The sequence below is a fragment of the Halichoeres trimaculatus genome, unplaced genomic scaffold (genome assembly GCF_033239565.1).
Source record: "Halichoeres trimaculatus isolate MK-OKI-2021-1 unplaced genomic scaffold, fHalTri1.1 fHalTri1_scaffold_5, whole genome shotgun sequence".
Taxonomy (NCBI): domain Eukaryota; kingdom Metazoa; phylum Chordata; class Actinopteri; order Labriformes; family Labridae; genus Halichoeres; species Halichoeres trimaculatus.
The window spans coordinates 27302648-27325862 of NW_027437183.1; the positions used below are offsets into that span (position 1 = coordinate 27302648).

At 41.4% G+C, this 23215-nt stretch overlaps 2 protein-coding genes across 3 annotated transcripts; one reads left to right on the top strand and one right to left on the bottom strand.

Moving 5' to 3' along the window:
• Nucleotides 1–115: 115 nt before the first annotated feature.
• arsk (arylsulfatase family, member K) lies at nucleotides 116–3774 on the bottom strand. The gene is made up of 7 exons (XM_074670500.1): nucleotides 3529–3774; nucleotides 3292–3421; nucleotides 3017–3176; nucleotides 2169–2713; nucleotides 1802–2026; nucleotides 1421–1636; nucleotides 116–1333 (listed from the first exon to the last, which is right to left on the bottom strand). Exons 1-7 carry the CDS (start codon nucleotides 3634–3636, stop codon nucleotides 1059–1061), a joined length of 1659 nt encoding a protein of 552 aa, XP_074526601.1. The 5' UTR covers nucleotides 3637–3774; the 3' UTR covers nucleotides 116–1058.
• A 1574-nt stretch (nucleotides 3775–5348) lies between these two features.
• On the top strand, nucleotides 5349–12646 carry arrdc3a (arrestin domain containing 3a). Of its 2 annotated transcripts, none has more exons than XM_074670217.1 (8): nucleotides 5349–5896; nucleotides 7672–7753; nucleotides 7872–8019; nucleotides 8145–8247; nucleotides 8379–8635; nucleotides 9219–9375; nucleotides 9473–9615; nucleotides 9709–12646. In XM_074670217.1, the coding sequence occupies exons 1-8, from the start codon at nucleotides 5617–5619 to the stop codon at nucleotides 9775–9777; spliced, it is 1239 nt and encodes a 412-aa protein (XP_074526318.1). In that variant the 5' UTR covers nucleotides 5349–5616; the 3' UTR covers nucleotides 9778–12646. The 2 variants fall into 2 exon arrangements, with proteins under 2 accessions (XP_074526318.1, XP_074526319.1); XM_074670218.1 differs by having other exon boundaries at nucleotides 5757–5896; nucleotides 7601–7753.
• The last annotated feature ends 10569 nt before the right edge of the window (nucleotides 12647–23215 follow it).

Here is a 23215-nt window from a genome sequence, read left to right on the forward strand (position 1 = left end):
TAAATAAATACACTGGATTCAAGCAATACGACCCAGAAAAATACAGCAATGAGGGTTTGCGAGTTTTTGTGAAACTTTCTAATCATTTTTTAATTAAAACGTTTCCTTCCCAAAAAAAATCCTTCATCTTCATCACCAATCATATTGCTTGTTATTGTGAATGCATTTGCATTACTAATTACTAATTGAATCAAACATATTCTAAAAGCTCCTGTGAGAAACTTGCTGTTCTTGTCCTTTACATGTAAAATATTTTTTTTTCTAACTTCATAATGATGGCAAAACTATAATCGTCCTTTCTTTTCACTCACCTGCTTTGGAGAATAATTGGTTTCATCAGCTCAGTTAGTAAAACAGTCTGGTGCAGCTGCATTGTCACAGCCATGATAGCCTTTTCTTTATGTAATTACTAACTCCTTTAAGGGACATTTTGAAAAAACGACTCACATTTCCTTTCTCAACCTGTGCAGGAGATATTTTAACATTCTTCTGGCAGTGAACTCGTTTTTATGTAAACAGGGACAAGTGAGAAACATTTGTTACCTGTTACATTACTGCTGCTGCATTACATTCATCATCATTACTTTGCCTCATCAAAAACAAACCCAAAAACCTGATTACATCCAACTTTTTCCATCACCATAAAACTTAAATCAGTAACCTATGGTGTCAGTATTTTTATTATAATTTACATTAATCATCCACTTATGACATATAAATACACGTAACAGATCCGACTACATCAAAGTTTTTTTTTTAAATTAAAGTCTTAATATAAACATGTTTTCCGCTTCAAAGACAGCTGCATATTAAAAGCACACCAGCTTCATTTTTGAAGTGATAGTAAAGGAAAAAAAATAAACATGATGTTTTTGGTCATGACTCATGTACAAACACTACTCATAAGTAAAGTTGCTTTCCACTCTCATCCTGGATATTGTGCTGGTCTGGTCATCCAGTCTGCTTGACATATAATTTGGCATCTGTTTATAGTCATGTAATCATGTCTCTTTGAGGAAAGCTTATGACTTTCAGTTTTTACAGTTTTTGTAGAGATATTACAAAAAGCCATTGAGCCACTCATCAATTGCTTTCTCATTGGATACTGCATCTTTTTGCCAGTCCAAATGCCACCTAAGGTTGGCAATGACCTGACTGTAGTTTCTACCTACACTCTGTCGCCAGGCTCCAAATGCTTTTTTATTGTAGAAATGGACAGCTGATGAAACTTTTGGGTAGTCGATGATGCTGTGCAATAGCTCATCCAGATGCGCCCGCACATCTGGAAACTTGAGTACCACGTTATGAAGTTCTTCCTTGTCTCTTGTAAGGTCTGTGAAAAACAGAGAATACAGACAATGAATGTACAGTATGAGTGGGGTGAGTGGCTGAAGTTCCAATTTTGAAGTAAGGACCTCACCAAATAGCTGTGGGGGGACACTCAGGCCATCTGCATAGGCTATATATTTCCATCTGCCACTTCTCAGCATGTAGGTGGAGGCGTTTACATTACAACCATGATATTCACTGAGAATCCAGTCTGGTCGTTCCTTTTTGGAGGAAGCACTCACTTTGGACAGCAGAGGGAGTAGCGAGTGGCCACTCAGAAAACCTGGTGCTGGAATAGCAGCAATATCTACAAAGTACACACGATTACTTTAAGTCCAGTGATTGAAACCTGCAACTTTCAGTCTGCATTTCCTTTTTTAAAAAAAGTTAGCAGACTAAAGGATATTAGTGCTACTTTTGCTTCATACAAACACTTCAGTAAAATTTTTAAACTGAATTTCTTCTTCCTCACCAAGAATAGTCGGGTAGAGATCAACCAAAGACACAAGCTGGTCAGCCTCCAAACCGGACTTCAGTCCAGGCCCCATGATGAGCAGGGGGACATGGGAACTGCCCTCAAACATTGACATCTTGTAGAACTGTCGGTGCTCCATGGCCAGCTCTCCGTGGTCAGCCGTAAAGATTAAAACTGTGTTGTTAAGCAGGTCGGTCTCTCTCAGAGCTGAAATCACCTGTCCTGGAGCAAGAGTGTGGTAAAGTTGGCACTGAGTTGATCATCTCTTTCTGTTTTTTTTTTGCCCTAATATATGCTTTTTTTGTCTGTTTTGGGGAATTGAAAGTGAGTTAAGAGTCACTACAACTTGTCCAGAAAAACTTACCCAACATGGCATCTGCCTCAGCACACATGGCATAATAGAAAGCTCTTATCTTCTTGATTTCCTCTTCAGTGAAATCACTGCTGCAGTTTTTGGTGAAGGTGGAGTAGTAATCAACAGGGTGCATGGCCGACATAGGTAGCCATTTAGGGACAGTGATGAGCTCTGAGGACACCTTTGTGTGTGAAATTAAAGGTAAAGATATAATTCTTGTTTGTTTAAAAATAGAGGACTTTTTTATGTGGCATGAAAATAAATATCTTGCCCTCTTCAGCCAGTATGGGGAGGTGAGGAAGGTGGATCCTCCTGCAGTGGGCCCCAGTGATTCAGTTCTATAAGGATGAGGTAAATTGAGGCCAAGATAAAGAGCGAAGGGCTGCTGAGAGGACGCTGCTCTTTGGTGGATCCACTGTGTAGCTTTGTCTGTGTTGTCCCAGTCTTTGCTCATGATCCTCACCGTTGACATGTTCCCAACAAGCTGTGCAACAGGTCGGCCTTCTTGGCGCAGGAGAAATGGAACATTCCGTGTCCAGGCCTCAACTCGATTACTGCATAAGTCACACAAACACACAGATACAGACACAAATATCATCAACGTGGAGGCAGACAGAAAAAAAAAGGGGAAGTGGAAAAAAGTGTGAGAAAAAGTATTTAAAACATGACTCACACTCATCTGTAAGTGCATGACTGATCACGAATAGTTCTTTTTACCCCATTATTGTAAATGTTTAACACTTATCTTAGCACGATGTGTAGAATAAAGAAGAGGCTGGCGCAGCAGTTTTTTAATCCAACATAAAAGCTTAACATACAATCCTACGCATTATGTGTTCCTCTTAGTATCGGTGTACCTGACAGAGTGGCTCCCAGAGGTAAAGTCCAGCTTTCCCGTCATCTTAGTAAAGTATCCATGAGCCTCGAGATAATCCATCCACGTTGTTGCATTGTCATTTAGGCATTTAAAGTTGTTCCATGACTGAGTGAGGTGAACAAACTGCCCGCTCCACATTGCTGAGAAATAATTCAAAAAATAATAATAACTTTTCACTTTTAGTTATCTTATCAGGCACTACATCATTTGTGTTACAACTGAATTATGGTTATTGTCTTTTTGCAGGAAACTGACCTGCTCTGGAGGGGCAGCAGATGGGTGAGTTTGTGTAAGCATTGAGGAAAGTGGTGCCAAGCTCTCTGAGGTAATTTATATAAGGCAGACGCACAACTTTGCTGCCTGGATCAAAGGTCAATCTCCCATCCTGTAGGGGATGGAAAGAGAGAATCTGACATTAAGACTTCCAACCAATGAGATACACAGTGACCTGAAGTGACTTAATTATCTTAAACTTAGTTAACTTGTACTTACAAATGCATCACTCATCACCATCACAATGTTGGGTCTTGATCCATTTTGATTCAAACTCTGACAGCAGATGGGGAAAAGGAAGCCGAAAGCCCAAACGACAGAATTCATGACAGTGCCTCAAATTAAGAGTTTACATTCTCTGAAGAAACGCGATTTGTGGAGAGCATTTATGCCTTTGGCAAAAAATCTGAGAGTCATCAGGAAATAAAACTCTTTTCCCGTGAAAGGCCCACTCTGCGTGACTTCATCAACATCCTGGTCAAGGTTTTCAAAATAAAAGTTTCAACCGTTTCATTTCATACCAAGAGGATCGGTCATGAGAATTGTGTGTTTGTTTTCACATTAAACCGGAAACACAAGTTTTACATTCACCATCACTCCAAGCAGTCATTTGAAAAAAATGTGCCAGATGAAAAAGTAAATAAGGGCTAGCTAAACCAACTACTCACACATAACTATTTTTAAAGTTGTAAGAACTATGTCCAACCAAGAGAGGGCAGCATTCACCTATTAACAAAAAATCTGCACAGTTTTGATGAGCTGGCATTGACATTATCTAACTACATATGAATGAAAGTAAAGGTAGCACAAAGTTAAACATTACAATCTACACATGTTGCCACAAATCCCCAAGGCTTTTTCATGATTCAATAAAAGATTTGTTTTGGCTTTGGGATTGTTAAAATTTGCCACCCAATTTTAAACACATACAAGGCGCAAATTTGTTGTTTTAAGTAGCAAACATGTAGATCCCAACAAAGAAATTTTGAATCACACCGTCCTTTGACAGAACTGCTCATTTTCTACTCATTGTGTTGCTGTGGTTATATTCAAGTAGGTGAAGTTTTATTATTATTATTATTATTATTATTATTATTATTACTATCATTATTATTATTATTATTATTACCACAGTGATTTGTTATTTTGCAGTTATGACACTTAAGTAATGTAGGCCATGCATAAGTTAACGTGTGTTCAACAGGTGATACTGCAGTTAACTGTAAAATACCTCGGTGTCCACCAGGTGGCGTGTTGAGCCTCAGAGTTGTTTTTCTGTAACACAACACAATGAAAAGTCCCAACCCCCATCAGAGCACTGATCATTTTGATATTTTTTAAAAAAAACCAAACAACTATACATTATAAGTGAACTCATGGGAAGCGTGTCTGGAAATCTAGGAACCGACTCCTTAAAGAGAAGCATTGAATTATACACAGTGTCCAGCAATAAAACAGAGCCCATGCTGCAGACATCATACAAGAATCAGATGTTACTTTCTGGTGACAGCACTTGGATCTGACGGTTTCTGCAGGTCTGAATGTATGGGGAACCATATGTGTCAATGATATAGCAGATGGATGGGCAGACACTGAAGCCATATGCAAGGACATAAGCTCTAGACCTATGTAAAAGATGGGACAAGGTGTGGTGATATAGGGCTGATGAAATGTAATGGTATTATCACTTATTAAAGGGGAATAAAAATTATGACTATGAAAGAGTGTTGGTTCTTGTTAGATAAGGATCACTCCTTTTGTTCAGTCACCTGAGGGTATAAAGAACTACTTGATGGTGGTATTTTATGGATGTATACCAAATATTTGGATAACATAATAAAAAAAGATAACTTGAAAATTTCGCTTATAATTTTTCTTTCTCTGAACATTTCTTTGTGTAGTCCTTCAGCTGTTAGAGCAAACTTGTCATCTGGCTCACTGCCACACTTCTCTGCCTTGTTCCAGAAGGCGGAAGGAGGGGGCTGTGGGGTTTTGCGCATGCGCTGAAGGTTGTTTTTCACACAGCCTGTCGCTTAAAGTGAGCTGAGCTCCGGGGGTTTCCTTGTCTTTGACTGGAGACCAACTCGCAGAGAGGCAGGCGGATGATAACAGCATCCTTTGCTGTTATTCAGCCATCACACATCTCAATGAACTGCTCGCAAAGAAGCCACTGATCGTGCCTACTGCTTTTTGCAGGGCAGAGATACTGATCAGTGTCTAAAACTGCATCTCTTTTTCATATGAGATTATTTTTTCACAGACTCTTTTTTTTTATTTCAAGGTCTCCGTAGCCTGTCTCTTTCCACCATGGTGCTAGGAAAGGTAAAGAGCTTCACTGTAAGCTATGACTGTCTCAATGACAGCAATGTTCCCGTCTTCTCCAGCGGGGACTGCGTCTCAGGGAGGGTTATCATCGAAGTCACAGGAGAAATCCGTGTGAAATCTCTCAAAATCCACGCAAAAGGATTTGCAAAAGTTCGTTGGACTGAATCGAGGAACGCCGGATCCAACACTGCCTATACGCAAAACTACACTGAAGAAGTGGAATATCTAAATCACAAGAATATTTTAATTGGACATGAGAGAGGTAAGAGTGTGTGATTTAACTTTTGATATACAAGAGGTTTTGCCAAACTGAGATGCTCTTTGTGCTTGCTAAGGATCAGGTTCACTGAAGGATGCTGTTGTCAGAAATAGTTATTCCATCTTTATTTTATGGGTTTGAAGTTAAACAAGCTTTATCTTTCAACATAGTCGTCGTCGGTGTCCGTGTAATTATATTTGGTGACATTGGTGTGGAAGAGCTCCTTGGTTACTTGTTTGTGTCGAGGTGTCAGAATGAATGACAGCAGCTCAGGCAACTGTGTTTTTCATAGTATTTAAAGTATAAAACCACCGTTTCAAACACTTATTTCGGGATGGATCGATAGAGTAAAACGTTGTGATAGTTTATCTGGAGTTATGTTAAGATATTTCATTGAAAAACGCATCATTTGAGGTGTTTCTTTGTAGCTTTTCTTAAGTTTCCACCCATTGTTCAAAGCGGTTCAATCCTGTTCAGAAAACTGGACCTGGTGGGGGCGGGGCTTCGAGCAAAGCCCTGCCTTCGGTAGTGTGCCATTGGCTGAGGTGCTCATGTGTGGGTAATGACATCACTTTTCTGCAGAGAGTGACAGAAAATTCTGCAACTTTTTAATAAAGAGTGCACATGCGATACGCAAGATGGAAAATAGATAGAAAAATCATTTTTGACGCAATAAATGCTTATGTTGAAGCACTAACTTTATTTTCGATATTTACATGATGAATTGATTTTTTGTGTGACTGCACATTATTTAAGTGGTTAAATTACGGTTTTATGGGCTGTTGCGAGCACAGTACGTCCCAGATGAAATTGCAGCTGTCAATTGTTTAGAGTGAGCTTGCTGTTTTCACCACCTGTAACATTTTCACGTCTTTGGCTGTCTCGAGGTAGAGCTCGTGTCCACTCTTTGGCTGCTTCACTCGAAAAATCGACGCGTGCACGCGCTACAATAATTTCTGCACAAGCTCTTATTTGAAGGTTTTATATGATGTGTTTTGGTGTAAATCTGCAGAAAACTGCACCGCTGCAGGTATGGATAGGGCAGTCTATGGTCTGTGGCATATGGTGGTGTGTAGTAGTAGCTGACTGCGGCGTCGCTCAGTGAATGCGTAATGAGAGCAGAGTAGAGCTGAGCGGCTGTGGGAAGCTGCTCACACCGGTTTAGGCCGGTCTCCTCCTGCTGGAGTCTGCCGTTTGACTGACAGCTCCGCACTTGTTTACCACTCGGCTGCTGCTGCTGCTGCTGTAAGGGGGAGGGAGTGCTGAGCTGGCAGAAACACACCCGGCCTGTTGGGCTCAGCTCTTCAACTTGCACCCTAGATGTTAAGAAAGAAAATAATTTTATTCGTGTACATTCTACGAATACATTAGACTATGCGAACAACCCCCCGCCTCCACGAAAAACCAGTAGATGGGTATTACAGAGAAATTACAACACTCCTCGTAGGGGAGGTGAATTTATCCGCTCATATATAATTTTATTGGTGCTCAGAGACAGGTTTATAAAAGCAAATGTTTTATCTCGCTAGGACCCATTTCTTTGTGGAGCTACAATCTTGCCTTCACAGTTACTGGCACCCAAAACAATTATCTTCCTTGGTCTGCTTCATATCTCTCAATACATTAATTCTTTAGACATATATGATAGTAAAATCCCTTTATTCTCTTTTGTCTCCCCCACCCTGTGTTTTTTGGTATGACTTTCAGATGCCTTCGTAGAACATTTTTCTCAGGTATGGTATACACGTGTTTGGAATATTGTCCTCCTTGTGTTTCAGACGATGACAACTCTGAGGAAGGACTCACCACTATCCATTCAGGAAGACATGAGTATGCATTCAGCCTCGAGCTTCCACAGACGTGAGTGTCTTTATACCACACCTCAGCCAGAGATTAGGTATCATTACCATTGTTATTGAGTGGTGGCCCATGAGAGCTTTTAATTTAATCCTTTTCTGTATTCTTTGTCCTCCTGCAGACCTCTGGCTACCTCTTTTGAAGGGAAGCATGGCAGCGTGCGCTATTGGGTAAAGGCAGAACTCCACAGACCATGGCTCCTGCCCATGAAGACCAAGAAAGAATTTACAGTCTTTGAGCACATTGACATCAACACTCCATTACTGCTGGTATGTACTTTTCAAGAAACTTAAGTTGTGCTGTCTGCTAGTTTTGACGGGTAAACCAGGTGATTGTAGGAACAGCTTTTACTTAATTACTAACTCTTTAACCAACCCCGTTCTTCTTTCTGCAGTCACCACAGGCCGGCACGAAAGACAAGACACTTTGCTGTTGGTTCTGTACCTCAGGTCCTATTTCCCTAAGTGCCAAAATTGAAAGGAAGGGATACACCCCAGGTGAGAATAAATACATGAGTCATATTTTTAACCAGAGACTCTGCAGATAACTTTAGTAATAAAAGATTCATCAGTGGACAGAAATATGACTTTTCTGAATAACTTCTCCTCTGCCCTCGCAACTTTTTTAGGAGAGTCAATCCAGATCTTTGCTGAGATCGAGAACTGCTCGTCCCGTATGGTGGTGCCAAAGGCAGCCATCTACCAGACCCAGACCTTCTATGCCAAAGGGAAGATGAAGGAGGTCAAGCAGCTGGTGGCCAACCTGCGAGGAGAGTCTCTTTCCTCGGGCAAAACAGAGACTTGGAGTGGCAAGATGCTGAAGATCCCACCTGTCTCCCCCTCCATCCTGGACTGCAGCATCATCAGAGTGGAGTACTCTCTCATGGTGAGTACAGACTTCTTGTATTTATTTCAACTTCTCTTTTTTTTATCTCTTTACCTTTGGAGAGGTCCTTTGCAAAGACACATCAGAGTCTATACCTCCATTACATTCTCTTCTTGACCTTATTGTCAGTATTATCAGTTCAGAATCAATATTTCCTAGTAAGCCGGTGTCTCTCCTGGTAAAGGGCCCGGCTGACTCAGCTCACACTGCCAAATCTGGGCCTTGGATTGCACCAGGTGTTATCTCCACATGCTGCTAAGAGCATTAGCCCAGAATATCTTAAGTAACACCTGCCTTGAGGGTGCTTATAACCTCTTTACCCTGTGGGCAGACAGTCTCTAGGCGAGTGCTCTACCTTGCATAAGCGGCCGACCTCAACACATTGACCCACATATTGCTGAATGACCGCACAACCCATATAGCCCAGACCAGTATGGATTTATCCTATGTCTGCTAGTAATTTTATTCATGTTAATCACTAAACTCTAAATCCTTTTAGCTCCTACTGTGTAGCACATATTCTACTGCAACAGGATGACTTGCATATTCTAACCTGCTGTATTGTCCTTGTGTCCATGCTCAGGTGTATGTGGATATACCTGGGGCGATTAACTTGTCCTTGAACCTGCCCCTGGTCATCGGAACCATCCCTCTTCACCCCTTCGGCTCCCGCACCTCCAGTGTCAGCAGCCAGTGCAGCATGAGCTGGCTCGGCATGGGTCTGCCTGAGAGGCCTGAAGGTAGGTGGCATTGCATCGTCATGATTTATATTTATAAACATTAGTTTTGAGTATATTCATCCACAGTACTAACAGGTTGTCTCCTCATCCTCCTCAGCTCCTCCTAGCTATGCAGAAATTGTGACCGAGGAGCAGAGGCAGAGCAGTCTGGAGGTGCCAGCAGCCCGTGAGGAGCTGGACGGACCTCTATTTGCCTATATTCACGAGTTCCGCTTTCAGCCACCTCCTCTGTACTCTGAGGTAAATGCCGCATTTATCTATTTCATTTTTATTAGTAATAAACTACCTCTTTAGAAAACTAAACCTTACATTCCTGTTCCTTTCCCACTCCAGATTGATCCCAACCCAGATCACGCCAGTCGTACAGAGGAGCGCAGGCTGGATGCCTGTCCATCCCGCTGAAGGTTATCCCAGAAGTCCCCTTGACTGTATGGGGGAACTCAAAGAAAACCTGCTTGCAAGGCTCAGCTTTGTTTATTTTTCTCCAGTAACAGTGCTCACCTGGCGCTGTTGACTTGAAGAGAAAAGTATCCAACCAACCAACAAAGACTTTGACAAATACTCACAGTTGAGTTTGGTTGGACAGATCTGTTCCTGCCTCCCCTCAGTGAGAGAAACAGGAGTCACTAGTTTGGAGCATCACTTCCTTCCTGTGTCAGCCAACTGATGGTGGGATAAGTTCAGATGAACACACTCTGTATGACAACCCCCATGTGCTGCGAGAGCTTCGGTGATAGACTTGACACTGGTGAGGAAGAATCAGCTTGCCAAGCTCCTCTTTAACCCTCTGATTCTCCTGTACTCATGGCACATAAGGACATGGCTCCTCACACAAAGGGCAGGACTCATCATGTCCAGACTTCAGGAGAATCACCAGAAAACAGGCTGAAGCGATAAATAACACCCAAGTCTGTAAAAGGAAGCAGTCTGCTGCATCAGTCAACAACAGAGCCAAGACTCGGTCCTCCTGCCTCATTTGGGATTTTGTTTTGCACATTTTATTCTTTACTTGAGTTGTGTGGCTCTGTTTAAATGATAATTTTAAAAAATCACTAATAGTTTGGTTTCAGCCTTGTGATGCGCCAGACTAAGAGACTGCAGGCTTAACCTTTGAGGCTTTCTTTCGAGCTACGCTGAGAACAGGATTTGATTTCTGAAAAAAAGAATGAAAAGGACAAGAACAATGCACTGAATTTTGTTTAAGCTGTTTAAGAATTTTCTTTTTCTCCTTATGACATTTCCTCAGTGACTTATTATAACTAGGACTGGACTTTAATGACAACTGCAGCACATGATCTCCATCTGGAAGTTCTTTTAAGTTGTTGCCTCCTCAGCTTGGATCCAAGTGGGGCTTCCCTCCGCTTTTCGTTTAACTCTGTTGTTCTGTTTTTGTGTTTCGCTCCAATCATAGAATAGCTTTGAACCTTTTTTGTGTTGAGGTTGCTCTGGATTGGGACTAGGAGGGTTGTAGACCTGCATTGGCAACTCAAAGCTGTAGCTGTGGAGAGACGTGTGAGTCTGTGAGTGTGTGTGTGTGTATAACAGGGAGGGTGCTACAATATGGAGGGACTTGCCTAATTACCTGCCGCCTGCAGACCCTCTATTCCCAATCTCAGGGCAAGCCAGGCTTGCATAATTGCCCAAAACGCACTGTCTCTTGTGGTCTTCTCACTTGCCAAATGGTTGGAAAGAAGAAGAAAAAAACTTGGTTTCCTTTGAAATTGCACTGCTGAAAAATAATGTTTTTTTTTTAACTACCAAAACGCGAGAAGTGACCTGCAGAGAAGCAAGGCAGCTTTCTGAGATTGATCACATTCCCTTTTTGTCCTGCTGCACTCGCCCAGTTCATCCAACCCACAGTTAGATAAAAACAGACCAGTGAAGCCAGAATGCTTAAAAAAAGGAAAAAAAGATGGAGAAATGACTCTGCTCCTGCCTTTTAAAGGAGCAAACCCAGCTCAAATGAAAAAAAAAAGCTGGGGACGTTGCTAAACCTCTGTTCAGACTGGCCAGAACAAGTAGTAGTAGGTTGACATGAGTAATACATTGGTTTTCTAACTCATTCAACATAAAAGACCAGCTGCAACAGAGGATTTGCATAGCCAGGAAAAACGGAAAGCAGCACTTTTTTGATAAGAAACTATAAAAAAAGAAGCATTCAATGGTGAAGGTCTGCAAATAAAAACATTTGTACTGAAGAATTTTTCTTGTTTAGGACGCTAATCTGTTAAATATTTTTTAGGGTTAGTGACTTTTTAAGTTTACATTTGAAACATAGCTGACACCAGTCTGTATGTGTGTGTGCGTGCGTGTGTGCGTGCGTGTGTGTGTGTGTATGTGCCCGCTCCTATCGAGATCCAGCTGCAACTAAACAAACAGCTTCTGACAAACTGCAGACTATTGAAGTGATCTTATCTTAGTGGCCTTGACACAGAAAAGACCTGATCATGATTCTTCATTTTTCAGTGTCTATGTTGACTCTTTGTTTTCCTTCCTTCTGTTTGTAAATATCTGTTGTTTGTTTTCAGATCTTTCAGTGTTTGTTCAAAAGGACAAAAAGGGAAGAGAAAAAAAGTCCTTTAGAAGCAAATGTTTAAAAATGACATCTAAAACAGGCCTCTCTGCTGCGCTGTGTTAACTATGACTTCTTTTCCATGCAATCCTGGGCATTGATGTATTACTTTGCTTTATACTTTTATCTAGTTACCATTCTAACTTAGTCCCCTTGACCTCTGGTCCCCCTCAGGCCGGGGGGTGGCAGCTGTTGATCAGCACCTCCCCCCTATCTGAGAAACATTTCGATAACAGCAGATGAACCGCTACTTCCACGTTTTTTCTGTCCTCTTCTTTCCTCCCCCAGTCCTTTGTTTGAATTTTATCTTAGGGAAACTGAATCAAGCTCCGCTGTGTTGAATAAGCTTACATAATTGTTTCAGGTTGGTAAATTCCATTTATAGTCCATGTGCTCGGGCCTCAGAGTAGTCCAGTGTCAAAACTAAGCTAACCTCCTGACCCTAATAAAGGCAGGAACTGAAATGTTCAGAGAAATACGAAGCTGGGCCACGAGATCTGAAACATTTTAGAAACAAAGTGCAATATCACTCAATGACTTTTTCTTTGTTCTCCATTTTTATGTTCATGTTTATCTCTTGTTTTGTTTGTTAATCATGATGATGTATAGATATTCTATGAATATACTATGTTCTGAATGATTGAACCTTTTGTCTAGTTCTTCCTTTTGATTTGAATAAACATTTTGTTCTAAATTACAGCAGGCTGTGCTCTTTATATTTGATATAATGAAACATTTTTACACAGCATAACATGCACTTTGTATTTTTAAGCATATTGTACATAAGAGTATCTAAAGTCATAGGATAGGTTTATAACTTTATCACTATTTTTTCTCAGCATTAATCTTTGACACAATATAAAAAAACATAGCTGTATCTGACAAGAAAGCCATATTAAAGTTGAGCTGTAAATAACTAATCTCTACCCAGTGCCGATAATCAAAAACAGGCTGATTTGAGTCATGACAGCAGGACAGCTCTGGCCCCAGATCTTTCTCAGAAATTAGTGCAACACTGCCCCTGGAGGCGGATCAGAAACTGCACTTGGCCTCAGTGGCAGAGAGTTGGATTACGTAGTGTAGACTGAAAGCTTTTACTCACTCCTGAGTTTGTTTCAAAATACATCATACATATATTTAAATGTTGTTTTTTGATTTCTGTCAGAGAAAGAAAACCATGAAAACACAAATATCTTCAATAGCTGCCAAAAGTGTGACAAACATGTCATGCAGTGCTCAGGGTCTATGGTGAAATGCTGATTCAGCATTTTAACATCAAGTATTGTTCATCTTTATTTGTCTTCCAAAAGGTTTTGATAGTTTTCACAGCCTTTAAATTTTGTCTCATTTCCATGGTTCAAGTTCTGAACAACTTATCACATTCAGGAGAAGTGTACCTGTATTTTTCACATTTCTGACAATATTCAACATTTTCCACATTTTTTTGTCCCTGTTAAAATGAACAGCAGGTTTATTCTGTAAGTTTCTGCTTAAAACTGCATCAACTTCAAGGTTTTACAGTCTACCACTCACAGACTTCACTTTGAATATTTCCACAGTTCAATTTGTATCCATTTTTTCTTCTACAGTCTTTGAGTTTCACTGTTCAAACAACACGAAGTTTTTCAGTTTTACACAAGAAAAGTCAGATTTCAGAGAGCATATCATCAGTTAGCATTGGGGACCTGTGGATGAAACCAAAAATCTCCTGAACAAGCTGCTACACGAGATATACAAAAGATAAATGCCAACTTCTCTTAATGTAAGGGCATTAAAGCGCGAGTTATTCTAACCTGTTATTTCTAACTCATACTAACAAGCTGTTTGTTTTTCTCTATATACGTCAGGGGTGGCCAACCAGTCAGAGACCCAGAGCCACCTAAATTACCGTGGTGCTACAAAGAGCCACATCACGCACGTGGTCTTACACACACACTTCCTCTCACACATAAATGAAATGACATTAAATGAAAATCAATGCATTTCCATCTATCTATCTAGATAGCTATGAGCACATGAGTGATTGAGAGGAGCACATGTAGAGAAGAGAAACCGAAACTTAAGTATTACTCTCATCACCCAAGTAGTATAGATCAATAGTGATCTCAACATTGGCATCAACACATAGATATTTTAGATTGATCAGCACACCACTACTCATAATAGTATCTATATTTTTTATGAATGGATCCAAGAGCCGCACTCTGAAAGGCAAAGAGCCACATGCGGCTCACAAGCCACAGGTTGGCCACCTCTGGTATATGTCATTGACACAGCCAGATAAACGGCTGTTGACCAGTTAAATACCTTAGAACGATGATGTGATGAATGATTTCTGAGTCAGGTCCATGGCCATTACTTTTCCAAGAATTCCCTTTTCAGGTTTTGGGATTATCCCATCTGTTTTCTACTACTACAGCTTTGTTTCTCTACTTTCACAATTTTATTTTCTGTTTCTTTCGTTGAAGCCTTCAGCTTCAGCATTTCAATGTTTTTGCTGCAAGGAAATTACACTTTTTTAGTTTATCTATCCTGTTTGTTCATGTGCACACGTGTTTTAGACCTCAGCCTTGGGGGATTACTGCAGAGTCCTCAGTTAGAAAAAGAGAAAGAAACTCTGCCTTATCTCCTTTGCTAAACTACCTTAACGTTGTTTATTTTACTGCTCCAGGCCTGACTGAGGGCCCTGAATAGTGCCTTCCTTCTTTCTATTAAAGGCTCATTTGGCTTTATTGAGGCACACATTTGAAAAGTCCATACTCATTGGATAAGATGTGTTTTTTGTGGGAAACAGCTTTTTCAGGAATTTCACTGCATATCTTCAAAGCTGGTCTGCTTATTAGACACTAATTTCAAGTTATGATTCATATTTGTCAAAAATCTTGAACCATAACTTTGTTGTCCTGTTTTAGAAGAAGCACGGTCAAGTCTCAGCACCCCTCTCGAGGAAAGTGTCAGTGAAACTTAACACGAGCAGATGGCTACAGGCCAAGTGAACCACAGTCACAGGTCGCCATATAAAATACAAATACGCATGATTTATTGAAGGCAGCTGAAAGATTCATGCACAGGAGGGGGCACGGAGGGAGCGTGGAGGTGTGAGCACGAGGATTAAATGTACAAATAACTTTCTTTACTCTTCATATAACCTCAAATACACACAGCTCAAGCATCAACTGCTTACTTTTGTTAACTTTGAGCTCTTTGTTTTATTTGCACAAATATGTTAACATTTACTCAGCATTTGATAAATATTCCCAATCTTAAGTCTTTGTAGCTCATTTTGTGTCAGACTTAAGCTAATATTTGACATGCGGAGTATGCAGCTTTGAATAGGCCTACTCTCAAGTTAGTGTGTCTACACATGACCTATTTATAACGTTTGACAGTCTGCCTGTTAGCAGTCAATCAATTGGACTCGTAACGCATGGACTTGTGGATTACGTCAAACTGGTTTTGTTCTAATCGATTTTGTTGGAAAACAGGAGCATGAGCTCAACAAATTCAATTATGCCCGGATGTGAATGACAGCACTGAGCCGCTCGGTGTATCTGAAAGGTCAAGCTGCCTCCAAATGCACAGAAAAGCACTGAGGTCATTGCTGTTGTGTAACTGAGCCTGACACTTCTTGGACTGTATTTTGGAAAAGCTGTGGTGTAAACTGCTCCAAACCTTTTCTAACCAAAACTGATTATTTAGACACCAAGTGACAGCTCATCAACTTCACAGAGAGTTTTTACCCATTATCAGTTTCCAGCCAGCATCAGCGATGACTCAGCAGCTTTGTCAGCTTTGACCAAGCACTTCACTGTGCCTTTTCCCCTCCCCTTCTCCCCTAAATCCCTGCCGCCCCTCGGACCCCTTTGACTTTTGTGGGCCCGGTCCTTTGTGGGTGTGTGACCCCTGTGGATTGGTAAAAAAGAAGGGGGGGATTACTGAGGGAGAGCATAGATTGGGGCGTCGTGCATGCATGCATGTGTGTGTTGATTAGCAAGTGCTGACACTACACAGGGCTCAGCTGTTTCCTCTCATCAGCTAATCCTGCTACCCAGAAGCCCCTTGTGATCCAGAGGTTCTCAGCAGCAGTGCTGTGACCAGGCACGTTCAACGTTGATCAGGGAGGGCCGGACTGAGGCCCCCCTCCCGAATGTCTGTTTGCCAGTGCCACATCATCACTGTGACATAATAGAAACACACACATGCACGCACATCTCTGCAGGAAAGCTGCATCCTGTGAGCCTGAAAAAAGAATGAGCCATGTGATACAACTTTGGGTTAACATGACAAAGGGCCTGTCAGATCACTGGAATAAAGATTGTTCTCAGTTTTCCTGGTAACAAAACATCAAAATCAAAGTTTAAAAGGCCGTAAAGTGTGCTTGACTTAATAAATGAGCTTTGAATTACACTCAGAAGATGACCTGGTCACACAGACCCACCCTTTGAAGAGGTGGTGTAACCTTTGTTGCTAATAACCTGAATAATTGACAGAATTGAGCATCTATTTGGTGATCATTAACCTACATGCTTCTCTGTCTGCTTGTCAGCATTGTGTCAAACATTAATTCATTGGAACTGACACTTCCTGTTTCCCTCAGATGGAGTTCAGTCACTTCTTTTTGCTGCAATTGTTCCTTAAAGAGTGTTTGTGTGAAATATTTTTATGGTTATTCCAATAAAACCTTTCAGTAGCTCGTCTTTTATCATGAATGAAATCATTTTACTCTCAAGTTTGTTCCTTTTTTTTTTTTCCACAAACCACTCAGTCAGTCACTCTACAAGCTGTTTGTAACTTCTTAAAGCAGTCAGGAGCAGCATTACTAACTCGTAGTCACAAGCCCTGTGTTAAAACTCATCGTCCCACCCACAGAGAAATCTGCAACATAACATTACTCAGAGTCAAATAACTTGACCTCTAACTGTTACCTTTTGCATTCAACTTTCACTACTGGAATATGTCTTATAAATGGAGTGACATTTTCGCTTCTGTGTAAGTTAAAAGCCAGGTTTAGTTGCTTATGAATAAGCTGTGATGCCAAAAAATCGCTCTTTAAATATGACGTGAAAATAGTTTTTTAGTGAAACATTTTGTTTACATCATTTGCACAGTATAAGCTCAAATATTCGACCAAAGTTATATCATTAAAAAAAGTAATTTTGTGTGAGTAGGAAGGCTTTTCTCAGGGTATACAGTAGAAAAGTACATTAGGGAACACAAGCTTTTTAGTCATGAACTTCTCTGTCACCCTTTACTCCCAACGCCTCACACGCTCACACAGCAGGGCAGCGGTCAGCTCTCCATCTGTCCCGAGTACAGACCCTCTCTGTGTTTCTCATTGGGACAAACAAAGCAACAGAGATGGAGCTACAGATAGACTGAACAGAGGCGAGGAGCCTTTTTTTTTTTTTTTTTTTTCCACTTTCAAGGGCTTTTCTTCGTGATTTTTCTCAGCAGCTGGTTCATTCCAGTTTGGAGCACTTCTGCGTGAGGAGGCCGACAGCAGAGGCTGACAGCAGCGGCTGCTGATTTTTCAGTCCTGAAAGCCCGACTGTTTTTTGACCTTGCAAGGAACAAGTTGTTTACTGTCACTGAATGCACCACGCTGGATCGCTGAGAGAGAAAGAGGGAGAGAGAAACCTACAGTAGCATAAAGGAAAGGCTCTTACTTAACTTTTCAATCTGTTTCGACATAGTGTAACCAAAGACAAAGCATTAAGATGACCCACAGGCTGAACTTTTGTACCTGCTCTTTCTCTGTCAACATGTGTACACTCACCTATTCACTGGATGATCATTTTAAATGAGTAATGACTCAGTGCATCCATCACTTGTCAGTTTCTGAACAGGGTGACACTGAAATAGTCCTTCCATGAAAGACAGACGTCAGATTCCTCCACCTGTGTCCTCACCTTCCTGTTGTGTCAGTATGTAAATGTAGTTGCTGTTTCTCCAATTTAAAAGGGAATGTTCCTGTGTTTAGCAGCAGCGTTAGCATAAAAAAAAAAGCTTTATAGAGGGACTGAATGTAATTTGTGATGAAGGCTCTGATTGAAAATCTTGTTAAACTCCCTCTGTGGAGCTGTATGAGCTGCTGCAGCCCTCCATGTGCACTGTGCACAGGAACCTGATAGCTAGACTGACACTCTGCTATGTTCCCATGCCAGGACTCTCATCTCTGCCATACCAGAGTCTCAGCGTGGTCAGCATTCCACCTCTAACCATCCTTTAGACACACGCACACACACACCCACATACACACGGGCATGTTTGCAGCTCTGACTGCACAAGTTCAGGACCTCACTGTTACTATTTGGGCAAAGTCCTGCACAGTTGCACCTCTTTCACCAATGGATAAAAACAGATGCAGTTAAAAGAAAAGGAGTCAAGTTCAAGAGAGAACAGGATATTAGGTAACATTTTAATTGCCCAGAGAAATATACTTTTACATGCTAAACTGAGGCTTCTTAATCTTTTAATGTACTTGTGAGACATAGGATGAGATGTGAGTAAATCCCAGCCTAAAGAGACGTCTGTAGCTGAGCTGATGAGTCACACTAAAACACATGTGGGCCTATTTGCAGCATTTATTATCTGCAGTTCTTCATGCATTTGTTTTGTTGTCCTTCATCTCTTTAATTTCTATCTAAAAACTGCATGTGTAAAGAGAAATGTGCATGCAGAAAACCTGCTTTAACATCTGTTCCAACATTACACACCTTGTGCTGAAAGTTTAAATGTCCCATATTATGCAAAAATCACTTTAAGTCTTTTAGTGAAATTTGTGGGTCTTTGGCTTTCCTCCCAGCCCACAAAATGTGATATTTAATGACAAAACCTGTACTAAGTAGTGCTTGTGAATGTAAAATCCTGACCTAAAACGGGCTGTTTGAATTTTGGGGATTTGCCGATGTCAGCGATTCCCTTTTTTGTCCAATCAGGAGCAAGTCTGACCCCGAACCCCCTCCCCGCCCTCCCCCTCCTCCAGCAGCGGGGAGGAGAATGCCAAAGTTGAAGGGCCATCACTGCTCTGTTTTTGACTGTAAACAGCCACATAGTTCCATACACAAGCTTCCCATCTCAGAAGAAGACAAAACTAAGTGGCTAGAGGTCATTTATCGAGGAAATGTCCCAGCTACTCTCAGTAAAACTGTGCATGTGTGTGCTAGTCACTTCACGGCCGATTGCTTTTCCAACTTTGGACAGTACAACAGAGGGCTAGAGAATAGACTGGTCCTGAATCCAGGTGCATTACCAACCATCCACCAACAAACCTCAGACCCTGGTAATGTGAGTATTTTAAATGCTGTGTGCTGTGGAGCAGATGTAAGAGCTTTTCCTCAGTGTCCCCCCTGTCTTTGTGTTAGCTTCAGGATGCTAACTGTAGCTGCAGTTATCCTGTTGTTTTAGCCTGTAATGTTACGGTAAACGAGCCTCGCTGTTTTCTAAACATTGTGCACTCGGAGCTCGCGGCGCTGCTCTCAGTGACGTGGAAGAGCAGGGCGGTACCAGCGGTGGCTCATTTACATATGAAGGTCACGCCCACTAAATCAGAGCGTTCTGAACAGAGGGGCTATGAGAGCCTGGAAACAATGCTGCTGTGATTGATTTATTGGCTTTTTGGACCAAAACATGTTACAACCATTTCATGAAGACATCAATGATCCATATTAAACTGCAGAAAATGAGCAGAATATGGGACCTTAAAGTTGTGGTTTGTCCTGAAACTCAGATCACTGCTTATCCTCACTGTGTTTAGCAATGCAGGGAGCTCTGCTCTATTTTGAGGGCTGGAGGGGAGGAATGTGAGAGATATCCACCCGTGACACCCTCTCCTGTTATGTCACAAAGTATTTGGCTACAAAACATAGCGGAGTGGGAGAAAGTCTGTTGTAGAGCTAAAAAAAGAGGCAGTAAACAGTTACAGTTAATACCTTGTTAAGTGGAGAATTCATCATCTTTTCTTTGTTTCTTTTTTTAGTGACTTTAATCTGTATCTGCCTCTTTGAAGCTGAGAGCACAGCGTCTTCAAAGCCTGTTGTCCATGTTTCATATAAGTGCCATATAAAGCAGTTTATCTAAAGCCCAGCTTGATTATTCAAGGTCAAACTCAGTGTGTTTCATTATACAAGTGGTTTTCTCCCTGGTCAGTCACCTTATGCTCTGTTTCAAGGGGAGAAGAGGCCAAGCAGAGGAGTGCTGTTTCACCACTTGTCTTATTTTACCCCACCGGTCCCCTGTGGAAGTCGCTTAGTTTCCTTTTTTAGCCACGGCTGACTCATAGCATAGCTAACCCCCACTTTCCTCACCTCCCTCCCCCAAAGTCCCTGCTCAGCTTTAACTCTCTCTCAGCTCCTGCTCAGATTCTCCTGAGTCACAGAGAGTGAAAGACACCCCCTCCCCCACTTCCCCGTCCCCCCTCCGTCGTGTATCTTGCTCCTGAAAAACAACAGGTGCAGCCGGGGCCTGCAGAGGGCGGGCTGTCTGGTGGGCAGAGTGTCAGGGCCTTCCTATCACTTCTCTGTTATTTCACCCCTCTGCCTCCCAACATCCAATCTGTCACCCTAGTCCCCATCCTTCACCCTATCTCTCCAAACCCCCTCACCCCCCTGTCTGTCTGGCCCTCCACCCTCTATTTGTCTATCTCTACACTTGTTCCACCTCTGCCACTTTCCCGCAACTCTAATCTCCAATTCCTGACACCCTCATTCCCACTGGATGCACTTTCTCTGCGGGCAAATTATACATTGTCCTCTGCAATCTCGCTTAGACAGCAGTGAGCTTAGCAGAGGATGACCTTCAGCTGCAGAAACCTTTTTTTAACTTTCACTTTTTCCTACAGTGTAAAAAACTTTTTCTCCCCGTCCCCTTACTAATCTTTCCTTGCCTAAATGTTTCAAAAATAACCCTGTTCTCATATGGATGCCTCTTCTTGATTTACATAGGAAAGGTGGGTTATCACCAACTAGATTTAATCTTTGCACTGGATTGAAGTGTTGGTGTTCAGGCTGGATTCTCAGTAAAAAATTAAGCCAGCACTCATCAGGAGGTGGTTATGCAGAAATACATAGACTTTTTTTTGTTGAAGTAGTGTTTCAAAACCTTAGGTGAGGTGGCTAATAGTAAAAAGGCCACAGTTCACAAATTTATGTCATTTTAAAGTCACAGTGAATGATTTTATGTTGCTACAATTGTACTCATGACCGCATCGCTCTGCATCCAAGCCACATCTTAATGACAGTGTTTGATGGTGCTCATGGGAAGTGCAGTCTTCATCCTGTAGAGACACTACTAATTATGTACAAAGGGGTCACCAGAATCAGCCCAACATCAAACCTTCTCACAGGACCTTTAAGCTGTGCAGATGATCATTTGGAGAGTCTACAAGTCTCAATGTGCTTTTCTTTAACGTTTCAGCTTCAGTCAGCTTCAACGCTGATTGGCTGCTAGGCGCCACCCTGTTGACTATGGCTGCCTTTTGCATCTGCTCTCTCTTCTTTGTCCGTTTCTTGTATTTTTTTGTCTCTTTTCGTAATCTCTGTATTTGGAGTGGATCATTACTTTGTATGGATCATTTGTTGGTCATGGACACCAAACTTTTTGTGGCTTCAGTGATACTTTTGCTAATTTTTCTCCTGTGTTTGTCTTCTTACATGTAACCATGGCTGCATTGTTTAAATGTGAAATCAGCTGTTAGCAGCCTGTAGCATGTCAATGCTAACTGGTGTAAGGCCTGATGTCTTTCCACAAGGTGAGGAGAAGGAGGTGAGGACGACGTGCTGGTTCTCAGGTGTGAGCCAAGGAGTGACGACATGGACCTGTCCTTCCATCCATCGTTATTGGGAACGTAAGATCTATCTCCAATAAGATGGATGAGCTAGTTGTGCTAACCCAGCAACAGAGGGAATACCAGAGGGCAGAGTAGCATCATGCTATTCACAGACATGGCTAATGAAGCTAACATCAGACACCAGCGCCACATTGGAAGAGCTTCACCTGCTGTGAGTAGACAGGATCTAGGAGACAGAGATGGAGCATGACTGAAGAAGCTCAGTCCTGGACCCTGTGGAGGTGGAGGCTGGCTGAATTGGAGGATGATGGACAAGCTGTCAGCATCTATTTTCTCATGGACCTTTTTGCACTTTCTATACACTTTCTTATTTTTGTTTTCTTGATTGCTGCTGTGACTTCAATATTGTTGTACTTGTTACAATGACAATAAAGTTCTATTCTATTCTATTCTATTCTATTCTATTCTATTTTATTCTCCTGTTGTTGTTCTTTTTTCTATGCTTCTGTATTACATAGCTCTTATGTTTTTTATTTATTTTATTTTATTTTTTTGTAGCACATTTTCAAATTAAAGCCCTGTTACTAGGGGAAACCTTCTGGGCCATCGCAGCTCATCAGCACTCGTCAGTCATCGTGTGCCCGTTTGATGGGTCAAATATTTGTCCTTCGTGTACAACCTACATAGTTTCTAGGCCACTGCTCGTGTTGTTCACACCTCAGGCTCTAAACATCACATGATCACGTCTTTTCTGACACAGATCCCTATGTTGAACACCTTCAAAGTGATAGCCCTCTGACTCTTAAAATAGCGTGGTGATCTTTATGCTGTTATATAGGACATGCTTAATGATAGCTACAGAGAGGTATATTCCTGTTTACAGTTTAAAAAGGGAAGGGTTGATGGTTCAATTCTGAAGCCAACCAACAATGACATGTTGATTTAATTTTTACAACAAAAATCCTGAAGGTTCCTCATAATGCTCGTTACCTCCACTGGATCTTTTTTTACTTTAAACTTTTGGTAGAATCGAAGAAATCATTTTTAGTTCAGTTTAAAAAGTGCTGTTTTCTTTTTTCCCTTTATTATCATACAGGTTTACCATTTTAACATCCTTAAACCTGTTGTTTGTTTAAAGAGTTCCTGCACCTTGCCTTTTTATAACTATTGAAGTAACAAGGTAAACATTTCTTAGGATACCTGTTGACATGTTGGAGGTCCTGTGCTATCGACGCGCCATACTCATGTGAAGCCTTTTGATCTGCTGTTGCACCATTCAGACATAAACACTTTTTACGGTGAGGAGAACATATAAAACTTCACTCTGGCCTTGCTCAAAATAGGACGGGGACACTTGCTGTTGATCAGTCTATATATGATCTGACATTAAGACTGACCCTGCAGCTGCAGCAGTGTGACTGTAAACAGTTAACAGGGCGGTGATACTTTCCGCTCAACAATCAGATACATTTCTACATCAG

What these genes read in the sequence shown, in the direction of transcription:
- arrdc3a (XM_074670217.1), top strand. Translation starts at nt 5,617, where the DNA reads ATGGTGCTAGGAAAGGTAAAGAGCTTCACTGTAAGCTATGACTGTCTC. An exon ending in AGCCTCGAGCTTCCACAGAC is followed by an intron (nt 7,754 to 7,871) that starts GTGAGTGTCTTT and finishes GTCCTCCTGCAG; the next exon opens with ACCTCTGGCTACCTCTTTTG. An exon ending in CACCTCCTCTGTACTCTGAG is followed by an intron (nt 9,616 to 9,708) that starts GTAAATGCCGCA and finishes TTCCCACTCCAG; the next exon opens with ATTGATCCCAACCCAGATCA.
- arsk (XM_074670500.1), bottom strand. Translation starts at nt 3,636, where the DNA reads ATGAATTCTGTCGTTTGGGCTTTCGGCTTCCTTTTCCCCATCTGCTGT. An exon ending in TGAGGCAGATGCCATGTTGG is followed by an intron (nt 2,027 to 2,168) that starts GTAAGTTTTTCT and finishes CTCTTGCTCCAG; the next exon opens with GACAGGTGATTTCAGCTCTG. An exon ending in TGTCCCCCCACAGCTATTTG is followed by an intron (nt 1,334 to 1,420) that starts GTGAGGTCCTTA and finishes TGTTTTTCACAG; the next exon opens with ACCTTACAAGAGACAAGGAA.